Raw genomic sequence first — 12,375 nt, forward strand, 5'->3', positions numbered from 1 at the left:
GCTGGTTTTGTTCTACAGTGTTCAGGATGGACCTCCATTCCATTAATTTTCTCATTCATAATGAGAAAAATGGAAATTACTATTAAGACTGGGTTTGGAACAGAATGACATCCACAGATACCAGAAAGAGGACAGCAAAGAGGAAGAAAAAAACCCCAGAATATTCAAGATTTTTTGGTTTACATGAGGAAAGTATTTACATCTGTTTGAATTTATTCATGCCATACTACAGTACTGAAAACTTTACTACTGACATTGCCATGTCCCTGTTGATTGCTGTGAAGTGGGCCTGATTCCTCTGCCTTCCCACCCTGGTTTTTCCACTAATGCAATTGTAACAGCACAAATAAGTTGCTCTTGGGCTACACCAGCATGCAAAAACCAGTTCTTTCTGTTGTTGCTGTTGTCTTCTCACCATTCAAATACAAATCTAAGTGCAACTGTATTCACAGGGATACAGACCAGAATAGGCTCCAAAGAATGTCACCATTTCACATAACGAAGGGTAGTAATTAAACAGCAGTACTGAGTATTTATTTATGGGAATACCCACAGAGCATCGGCACTTTCTGAAGGGAGAAGGAAGCATCATGTGCCCTCTGAAGAAAACAGTCTATGGAGCAGGATATGACACTAAACACAACTGAGAAATTATTCTAATTCAAGCCAGCATGCCTTGTTTACCCCTTACAATTTTTTGACCTCACTGTTAATATGACAGTTTCTTTGTTGTTAATAGAAAGCAAAAAATGAAGACTTAAAAACCCCATGGTACTGCACAATCAGTGGCTAGGTTCATTGAGGATAGCTATAAAGCCTTAAACAAGCCCTTTATTTTGTGTTTTAAGAAGTGTCATAAGGAGTTAATAGGACACAGCTGTACAGGCTCTTTCTAATAAGCAGCTTCTGTCGCTTTGGTCACCACAGGTGTCTCTGTAACCTGCAAACTCTTATTACTAGTGTATCAAAGTTGTGCTACTTAATAGATTTCTTTAGTAAAACACAACAAAGCAATTACATGGCTGTTGATCGTCAGTCATAAAAAAACCCCTCAAACACAGTTTTTCAAAAGAAACTACACTGCAATTTTTTGTCATTGTAAAATAAAAGAAACTAGAGAATTAAATAGAAAAGCAAACAATAGAACAGCAGGTAGTCAGCTGAACTTAGCCACTACAGATGGTTTAGAAATAGTGTTTCCTTCTACACCAACTTGTGGGATAAAAGAAAAGGAGGAGGCTCCTTACTGCCCATGAATGGCAATACCAAAAGATTTAAGCAACTTTCCAGTCTACGTATTTGGTCCCATGAAAGAACCTAGATGTTTCTTCCCTCCCTCCCCTGTTTCTTTTTAAAAAACTTTAAATCTGTTTTTGAAACTGCTTTTTTCCATAATCTTTAACTCTCCTCTAGAATAACTTGAGCTAGCAACATAGCTGCTGGTTTGCCCAGTGGTGAAAAGCAAAAAGGTCAAATGAGGAATTCCTGTGAAGCACAACTGTCACTAAAAAGTGTGTTAGAAAAAGAGTGTTGTGTTCTCCATGCCCACTTTCAGTAAAGAAATATTTATTACAAATTTAAGAATAAGAATGCATGAATGCTCTATTCAAGCAAACCGTAAGAGAAAGAAACATAAATATGTACTTTTAATTGTTCAGTAATCGATGGAATTGCATAAAAAAGTAGCAATCTTACTCCAGCCCAAGTGACTGTTGCATCTTTTGTTCAAAAGTTAAGAGTAACTCATTATAGCAATATACACAGACATCCTGGCAAGCGGTTATCTTCTGTGTAAATAAAAGTGATGAAACAAGGTCCAAGTTAAAAAAAACAAACAAGTCTGATTTTTAAATAAGTATAATAATAACATAATCATTTTCAATAGATTATGATCAACTGATAAAAAACTAAAGAAGAGAGAGGTCTTAATATAAAGATAAGAAAATCTGCTGGTAACACACAAACTACATAGTTGGAAGCTACAGTTTTTTAATTTCTTTACTCATCAGCAAAACGATGGCCTCTCTAAAACATAGGATAGCTTTTATTATATTAAAACCTTTTTATATTTTATTATATTAAAACCTTTCAAAATACCTGAAAATTACCAAAGGAATGTTCCATAAGAAAGCTGTAGTTCATAAAAGTTCATATTAATTGTAAGCTTTTAATCTTTTGCATCATCTATATTTAATATTAATTTATCACGTGAATGTTCTTTTTTAAATAAGATTTTCATTAACAACAGTAGTTGTTATCCCAGAGAGTTCTAATGCAGTTACATACAGTTAATGCAGTACATACAGTTAGTGTCGCATAGTATTATGGCACTGCAATGCCAAACTGTTGAAGACACATTTCTAGAACCAGAAAATAAACTCCCTGTCCCACCTAACCCCCCCCCCCAAAAACAAAAACCAAAAACTAGAAGAAAAAAAGATGTAATTTCTTCAACTATTTTTTACTGCACAGCAATAAAAAGTCGCTTTGTAATGGAAACAAGGACAGTCCAATTCTCAGTGAATGTCAGCCAGCACAGCTTCATTGTTCAGCTAAGAACTAGCATGAATTTTTCAGTTCAAACAGTTATCAAGCAACAAAAGATTGGATACACAGATGACACAGAGATAAGCGTCTTCCTCTAGAGAAAAGCTGCTCCACTCAGTCCAAAGAGTCTTACCTTGCTCTGTTTGCTTCTTTTGTCATGTCCCATGCCCAGGTTATGAAGTTCTGACTCAGATAGGAGACAATAGATTCAGCACAAAGCATTTGAGAGCAGAAGACATTGGTCAGTACACTTTCATCATGGTGGAGGTAGATAGCAAGAAGCTTTCTCTGAAAAGACATGAGGAAAGATCAGCGAATATCCTCAGGCTATTTAGTAATTTAAAATTGCTGCTGCAGATCTGTGTGTTAGTGCACCCCATGGTGTTTATCGAGGGTGCCGGGTATCTCAACATGCACGTGCAGGGGGCAAAAAAACCCCCAAACTAATAGATTTCAATCAAATGGTCCGTCCCTCCAAATCTGTAAATCTTCTCAATGCTTCCTAATATTTTATTTCGGGTACCAAAACACAATATAGTTATCACACCATCTGTAGCCAAATGAAGAGGAAAAAAAGAGTAAGTAACAATACAGTTGCCTATGGCCCAAAGCCTGCGATGCTACATTGCTGGATATTTTGGCAGCTCTCCATCCAGCTGTGTGATGTGGGAAGCTCACATCATATCAGCCCCTCACCTACTTTCTAAGTTGGTGTGTAGCTGGTCAAAAGGTCATGTGTCAGTCCAGTTAGCTACATCTCTTGTGGAGCTGAGAAGCAAGGTAGCCACCCCAGCACTGTGAATGTGTATAACACAAGGGAAGGGGTATGGCAGACATGGATCAAATCCCATATTGAGTTTGTGAGTGCTGATATATCTCATCATAGTTACCATGTTAGCGAAGATTAGATGTTGAGGATGGTGTTTGCGGCCCCTTGATATAAAATATTCTGTGCCATGTTCTTCTGAAACCCTATTAAGTAACATTGGAGCTTCACTGCCAGTAGCACAGGGCTGTGCTGTGTCCCCATAACCACCTCAGATCACCTTTTGGAAAGTGAGTCTATATGTGTGTAAAATACAGAAAGCAGACTGAGAAAAATAAAGGTGAACTACGAGCTAGTTCCACGATCCTGTATCTGGTATCAATGAATTATAAAGTACCACTCAGAAAATTACCACTTCCCATACTTACTTTATTTTAAAATCCTACTTGAACGTATTTGCTGACATAATATGGTAAATGCCATTTTCAGACTTACTTAAACTCATCTCAAACCTCTTCATCAAATGTAACACTGAATACTAGATATTAATGTATATTGATATAGCAAGACATGGGATGCAATTTTGAGACAAGCTGTCTTTGTAAAAAACCTGTATGGCTATTACCTCATATACTAGCTTTGGATAAAACTTAATGATTGTTTATAAGAAGAAGAATACATTTGAACATTAGACTTTGGGAAAAGGATTAGTAATTTGCATTAATGTTTGTCTAATTTAATTTAAATGTTCTTCAGAACCACGTACACATGTGCCAGGAAGGGCCATTAATAAGCCCAACATGCAGAGATCCATATAAGAGCAGCCAACAATGTTGACTGAAACTAAACTTGAAAATCCAGGGCACTGATGCACAATATCAAGTAATAAAACAGCATTTCTGTGGTGATATTTAATTTAAAAAGAAGAAAGAGGCAGGGGAAGATCAGGCACTGTCTGTTTTTGAGGATCAGCCATTCTGCATTTCAAAGCATCGATCCCTGCAATATCCAGGTTACTGTGCTAGAATCTCGACTATTATATAGCAGTTGTAAGAGAGGGAGGGCAAAGATGTGTTTACTCAGTGATTAGGGCCTTAGAATAAGCCTCTAGCTCCTAGAGAGACAGCTCACCACTTATTCATTTGGACCAATTCACAAAGCCTAGAAAGATTAAACATCCATGCTGAGAAGACAAGCGAATGCAGACGGTGAAAAAGAAATAAAAATTCTTTAAAAACTCTGAGATGACTTCATTATTTTTTCCACAAGGAAACTTTAGGAAAGTGTTTAGTTAGAGAAAAACCCACATTGACCTCTCTCTAAACCCTTAATCTTTCCTTTGTGGTGGCACTGCTTTGTGGTAAGCGGATGGCTTTGCTCTCCTCTTTTCACTGGGAGTGGATAGAAAAAAAGGCTCTTGAGAAACACTTTTACTTCCAAAGAAACAACCCCATGAAACTGTTAAATATGAGATTCCATACAACAGAATGTTTCAAAATATGTACAGTTTTAGGCTTAAAGATTTAGGGACAAATTTTAGTAAACAGAACAGGCACATACACAATAGATGTTTACAATGAACTACTTTACAATTGTACGTAATTTTTGTTGCATCAACAAATCTCACTATGCAAAGACTAAACTACATCACATATAAAAGACTGTACTCGTGTCTGGTAATTCATCCAAAATGTTAAGGCCAGGCATAGGCATACCGCTAAGACAAATGAAAAAGGGTAGCAGGAGGAACTGAAGTGCTAAAACATGATTTTGAAAAATCAGTGGAAGCCAGGAATACTTTTTTCTTTGGAAAAAATACACTATTGCAAAAGGCTCACAGCATGGAGTTTGTCGTTGTTGCTGCTGTGTGATTCGTTTTGGTTTGGTTTTTACTAACCCATGGTAGTATATATTTATAAGCAGGTTTCTGTTGTATTTATTTCAAGCCTTTGAAAAATCAGAGTAAATTCTAGGATTCTATGATGACTAATACTGGGAATTTTTTAGTCAATACTGATAAAATAGGCTTACTGAACTGTTGAACAGTCTTGACTTCAATAAAAGCATCCTACTAATAGAGCACTATCTGTTCTGTGTTAGAATTCCCAAAAATATGACTTGGGGGTCATATACTTAGCGTAAAATTTTAACCAAGAAAAAAAATCCGATGGGGAAGAACTTTTACTAGTCTCTGTGAAGACACGTGATACTGAAAAGGTTCTAAGCACTAAATAGTTGAGGGACTTCCAAAGGCCTTAGGACTTCAGGAACTTAAGTCGTCAAGTGATGTATTTTTCAGAGTATGTGGATGCTTAAGACAAGGCAGTCATTCACTGGAATTTTCAGAAGGGGCCTGGATTTACAAACATACTCGGGAATGCAAGTCTTATCAATGTCAGTAAGACTTAAGGTTTTAAAAGCTTGAACCCTACAGAATTAGTAGAGAATTAGAAGAAATGAAGGAAAAGCTGTCACTGAGACAGAAAGAAACACAGATCTTCATGAGGTTGAAAGAGTAAATTGATGATCAGTCAGTAATGACATATCTGAGCTTCTCAGCCAGTTCCTAATAATGTCAATAATTTGGATACCTCAGAAGAATATGAACTTGAATGATAACAGAAATACAATCACAAGGGTCAGCAAAACCACAGACCGGAATGTTTATTTTTGAATCTCAGGTTTATAAGTTCAAGTAATGACTGACAAAAATGTTCACGATGTAACATCTGCTAACAAATCAAGATCTTAATTTTTCTTCTAGGTTTTATGTAGTGAGAGCTAATTCAAATGAACAAAGGGACACATCTGCACATCTTTAAGCCTTTGAAGTGTACAATCTGGTCCACCTGTCTAAAGTGATCTTGGAGATCATATGATCAGCCTTCTTGGACACAGCTACTCTATCACACACAAGCCTTTCTTCCCTAAGCAGAATGCAAACCCTCTCTAACACCAAGGCTATATGCCTTCGAATTTACTCCGCTTTGAAAAAGGATCAAAGCAGGAATAGAGCAGATCGAGATTCACAGGAAGCCCTGTGTATTACACAGAACAGAACAAAACCTGTGTTAAAGATAAGCATTATTAAATCCCCCAGCACCAGTCAAAACAAAGGAGATGGCAAAGACAAGAGAGACAAGGGGCACTAACCAGTCTCTAGCCTCGTACAAGAGGATCTGAACCAAACTGTACTCCACAGGTTCCTGAAGTGGGAGCAAGATGACGGTCCCTGCCCTCTTCTGATCTGGTCTTTTGTATTATATGTGGCATAAAACAACCCTAAACTGACTCCTAACTGAATCTTTCAGTAATTTTATCTTTCAGCAAAACATCTAGTCTCAAAAAACCATCAGTGATGGAGAATACATATGAACCATGGTAAGCTGTTCAAAGGGCTAACCACTCTCCCAGGTAAAGGTGTGTTTTATTTTGAGCTTGATTTAGTCTACTTTCATCTTCCAACTATTTGATCCAATTACACTGTTGTATCTCTATTTCAATCAGTCGAACTTGTAACATCTTACATAATGCACAGAATATCCAGTGATTAAAACCAAATTCAAATAAGACCTATAGATCATAGGCTTTGAAAGAGGAGGAAATGTAGAGCGTGGCAGAGAATTTAAAAAAATGTCTATTATTTAATATCAAGTACAGAGGATGCTGAAAAGAGACCTATATCCAGGACTAGCATTTCAGATATGAAAGATGAAGCTGTTCTTCAGATATGAAGAATAAAGGGTGTGTAGGCACACAGTGAGATGACTAAGCTGGTATGTTGCAGCAAAAATTTCTAAGCAATAATTATCCACAAGTTCAGAATTAATTTAAGAATGAAAGGACAGAACTGCTAACACACACATCAGGCAAGACTGGAAAGAAAGTGTAGGTAACCAACATGGGACCTAACTGGATTTTATGTACTGACATCTACCATAGTGTAGCTGCTTTACTTTTCCTGGGAACCTAGAGTTATACTTCTGTACCTGTCCTTTACAGTTTCAACCAGATCATGTAGATTAGTGTTCAGATTATTTATGTTAATTGGAATCTGTAAAGTACTAATTTCTCCATCTAGGACCCTCAGACAGCTCAACTACAAGCACACCTAGGATATACAATATGATCAAGCTCCTTTATAAAATTTAGGAGTAGTAATTTGACTTGATTTAAAACATGCCTGGAGTCGAAGTAAAAGGTGCCGGTGAAGCCTTACACCTTGACAGTATTTAGGGAATAAATGGGGGAAAAAAACAGATGAGGAAGACTAAATCAATAAGCTGCCCTGCAACTGGGATTCAGAACAACCTCTCTCCTCTACTCAAGTTAGCATCTCAAAGACAGACTTCAAATTTCTCTTTTGAGACAAGATGACTGGAGGGTAGTCAATACTGTTCCTGTAATGTGCTCCAAGAGAAATCAGATTAATTACCTCTGTGAAACTTTTTCCTGTATTAAGTTCAGCATGAACTTAATTAGCTGAAGTAACAACAAGGGACAGTTTTCTGAGTTACACAGATAAAAATGATACTACAGAAAGCCCTGTATCAAAAAATATTCTGCTACCATTGTGTGTGTGTGTGCATGAAGCAGCTTTTATTTGAACATATCAAATCATGGAAGGAACATACTTTCTTCTAGGTATCCAGGAAATAAAGTACCCATATGTGAGAGGGATGGTGCTGCCATTAAACTGAACCTAAAAGACAGAAATCCAGGAGAGGGAAAACACTGTTCATTTTCAGTATGCAGGAATATATATTGAGGTGACAATACCAATCTGTGCTAAGAGAGATGTTTCACATATTTATTAAAAGTCAGTGGACAAAAAGGTTGAGAGAGGAGCAGGAGGTGATCTGACAGAGGCATATAAAGATAAGAGCTCCTGAAAAGGTAAAGCAGATGTCTCTATTCTTTCTCATAACAAAAAAGTAGCAACCACCTATAAAAATGAAAAGGCAAACAAGCTACAATAGAAGAAAATACTTTAGTATTATTCAAGCAAATAGCTCAGTGAGATTAATACAGTGATTAAGACCCTATATTAATAACAATACTGCCTTAAATTAGGATAAACCCCCTGATGTTTCAGAACACAAGGCACCCACAAACTGCTTTCAGTTGCAAAGAAACCTCCCCCAAACACCTTTTTTAAAACTGTCCATTTTAAGATTCCTTCCATGGCATCAGGTCTAGCTATTTCTATGATAGTGTAGCTACTTGAGCAAGAGTAAGCTTATTCTTCATAAACTAACTGTTAACAGAGAAACGCTTCTTTCCAAGTGGCACAGTAAGTAGAAGAAGGCTTTCACAAAAGAACAACTTATTTGTTACTTTAATAAACCTTGTTCTCTCTTTCTTTTCCTGAACCAATTAAAAACATAATAATGAAAGTATTTTATTGTGTTACATATGCAATAGGCCTTGGAAATGAACACACAATGCTTTTAACTATCAGGCTGCAGGAGGTAGCTGGGGATTTCATTGCCAAAGACCAAGGAAACCAGTTGTTAAAGGCAAAGCTCAGTATCTTGGCTATTGTGGTTTTGGTGCTAAAGAGATATACAGGTCTTAAAGTAGAGCTACACGTTTGACCTCATTCCATCTCTCCCACCTAAAACCGGCACTATCATGGTAGCAGTTGCTCTAAAGGAAAAAAAGATACCCATCATGTATGTTAATCATAACTAAAGACTTGAAATTAAAAGCTATGATAATAAAAGCTAAATAAAACATAGGTAATAGTTCAACATCTAAACTGTTTTTACAAGTTATTTCAAGTAACATTTGCTTAAATAACTTAAACACATGAAAAGACATTAAGATTTGACAGACCATCTACTTTCTTAAAAGGAATTTTAACTCATAATCTGTGTTTAAAAACACATGTTCTGACCTAAGTTAATTTTCTTAAAATAACCCAAACAAAAATATTTCTGCAAAAAGGCTTCAGGTTCATATCAAATGATATTTTTTGAGAGGGGAAAAAGTGCCCAAAATATAGATTAAAAACATAGCTGATGGCAGCCTCACTAGACCTGAACTGTAGAGTGCACCTTCTGCTCTGGACAGGGTTGAGAATTTGTCAAGAAAAGGCTAAGATCTCTGAGCACTCAAGCTGCCAAGTGCTCTCAAATTAAATCAGTTTGAAGCAGTTTTCATTAAGATGGATTGAGTGTGGCATCGTGAGAAACACTCTATCAAATGTAGTGTTTTACTTAGTGATTAAGTATATACCAGTTGATGAAGCTACCCAAATCCTTCGTAATCCCACCACTCCAATAAACATTTAATGAGTATATAAGTTCAAAAAGCCTAGCAGAGGATTTAAACCTTCAATCTTGTTTTTATTTACTCTTGGAACTCAATTTCTCACTTCAAGTGAAGAATGCTGGTGCCTGAAGCTCATCTGTTGCCCTGGTAAAATTAAGCGCCCTCCATAGTATAAATTAGAAGGCAAGACATACAGGTTGCAATTTCTCATAAGCTTTTTTCTTTAACTGCTACACATATTGCATTATTTTATGAAATGCAATTATAAAAATATAAAATAATCTATGCCTTTACTCATTAATTCCAGGAAGCAGTACTGAAAAAACTTGTTTGTAACGGGAAAAAAGCAGTAACATTAAATGATATTTATACATTCTCATACCTTTGTTTAGAAGTCAGAATGTTACAATGAAAAGAATGTCATTCCACAGGATAGTTGGGAGGGAGAACTTTCAAAAATTAACGCAAATTTCAGGGGGGAAAAAAAACAAAGAAAAAAGCCACAAAAGTAATACCTTCCTGAATACATAACTTAATTCTGATGAAATACTAGAAATGTAAGAAATCAGATGTGGTATTAAGTAGTGTAAGCAGTACTTTGAGTACTAAAAAACTAAGTAACTGTACTGCATTAATATCAGATTTACAGGTATAAAAAAAATATTTAAGAAAGTTCTTAAAGAGCTCTTGTCCATTATTATACTGATACACTGTCAGCTACTTCTGATGAAAAGACACAAACTTCCTAATTCAAACACTTGTTTTGCCTTGTTGAATATGAATTCTTTTAAATATGCATTGAAGTCCACTTCAATTAAGTTATTACAAATTAATACTTTGACACTGAACAATTCTGTATCCATTTATGCTCTGAAATGTGTGCAAAGACATGAAAATATTCACTGAACTAAGAGTGTGCGCACATGTTAAGTATGTGTTAAGCTATACAGTGTAGATTCACAACACTGCTCACTTACCAGGACAGCCCCTAAGATAACATAGCTGTTCCTTCCAATATGATTAACTACAGGAAGCCAAAAGATTCTTCATTTTAAAATTAAATATCTATCACGACAACAGAAAGTAAATTTAAACAGCATGATTTTCTTGTTTGTGTTTCAGCTTTATCTATGGTTAATTATGCAGGGGTTTGGGTTTCTCCTCAGTGAATCAAGCCACCAAAACTTAAAATAAACTATCCCCATTCTAATTTTATTAAAATACTGATTTTAAAACTGTGCATGGAATAACAGAAACTTGAGATGTCTGGTTCGATGTACAGAAAAACTAAATAACCAAACCTTAGTACTGGAATTTACTTGGCAGATAAAGGCTGTACAAAGAAAAAAAAAAGAAAAAAAAAGAGCACTATATTCAGAGACCTTTCAATTTACATCTACAATTTCATTAGCCATCCTTCAAACCAACATGCAACACTGAACTTGCCAACCACAGCCAGTGTTTTCTGGTGCTAGGACACCATTATTTCAGGAAGAAAGGGGGTAGGTGGGGAGAAAAAGAGTAGTTTTGATGACTAAAGGAGTCCAAATAAAAGTACAGCCAGCCTGAATGATGGGGAAGCATGAGTTATGAGTTATTCAATGTCATTTCAACAACCACCAAGGTAAGTATTTTAGTCAGTCAACTAAATGAGTGTAACTCTTCACAAACAAGAAAAAACCAAGATAACACAAAAACATAGTTTGCCTTTTTTAAAATAAAGATGAAACATTTACAGTGATTTCCGTTTCCCCCTATATTAAAGTAGTTTTAATACACACTTACATCTCTAGCTTTCCCATAGAAGGCTTCTTGAAAAGCAGCCTCTAACGATCCAATAAAATAAACAGGATGGCAGTCACCATATCTATTTGAAATAAAATTTCCAATTAATAAAAAAATTACAAAAAAAGTAATTTCAATATTCTACCCTGTCATAATACTCTGTAAATATAATGCATTGGCTAAACCTTTTGAAAGCTGAAGTACTACACTTCTAAAGGACAGAAGGGAAATATTTAGAAGCCATCTGTCTCCCAGCATTCAAAAGTTCAAACTACCTGCCTACTACCTTACAAATTTTATTGTAAAAACTTTGTTTACATACATAGATATCTTAAGTTCTATATAATTTTCTAATAATAGTTATTTCCTCTCTTTATTATATTCTTAAAGGTTAACTTAAGGTTAATCTCGTATTACACATGAATGCATCTCACATATATAAACGAACATTTCATCACAGAGGACTGAAAACAGAAGGCATATAACTTTGCATTACTTTGCAGTATGTTAGTTTGCAACTTCTACCTGTTTGATGAAACATGGCAACTGTTTAACAATGTATGATTTCACAGAATCATAGAATGGTTTGGGTTGGCAGGGACCTTAAAGGTCACCTAGTTCCAACCCACCTGCCATAGGCAGGGACACCACCCACTAGACTGGGCTGCTCAAAGCTCCATCCAACCTGGTATAAAATGGGTGGCATAAAGTTAAAAAACCCCAGTATTTCTGTATTTTTTTTTAAAAGTAGAGATTTATCCAACCACTTAATTATTGTGAAAACTCTTACTGCAATTCCGTATATATTTTTCAATATTCATCACTTTCAGCTCTTCTGTTCCTGTCTATCATCTTAAAATGACTATATATAATCAGAGTCTTCATCATCCTTCTGGACCCTTACATAATTAAGTAATGATATTAAATAGTGACAAATTATACAAGGCAAGAATCTGTCACTAACTTGGACCGCGAAATAATTTTATTTCGGAAACAGTTCT

The 12,375-nt window shown here is 35.8% G+C and overlaps 1 protein-coding gene across 1 annotated transcript in view; it reads right to left on the reverse strand.

Annotated features, from left to right (window-relative positions):
- Window positions 1–12,375, reverse strand: part of FAF1 (Fas associated factor 1) — a 173,954-nt gene that overhangs the window by 44,137 nt on the left and 117,442 nt on the right. Inside the window, exons 12-13 of the mRNA XM_005440352.4 lie at window positions 11,375–11,456; window positions 2,681–2,835 (exon numbers count right to left, since the gene is read on the reverse strand). Of these exons, the coding sequence (XP_005440409.4) occupies window positions 2,681–2,835; window positions 11,375–11,456 (237 nt within the window). The remainder of the gene's footprint in view (window positions 1–2,680; window positions 2,836–11,374; window positions 11,457–12,375) is intronic.

This window comes from Falco cherrug, chromosome 12, assembly GCF_023634085.1.
Source record: "Falco cherrug isolate bFalChe1 chromosome 12, bFalChe1.pri, whole genome shotgun sequence".
NCBI lineage: Eukaryota > Metazoa > Chordata > Aves > Falconiformes > Falconidae > Falco > Falco cherrug.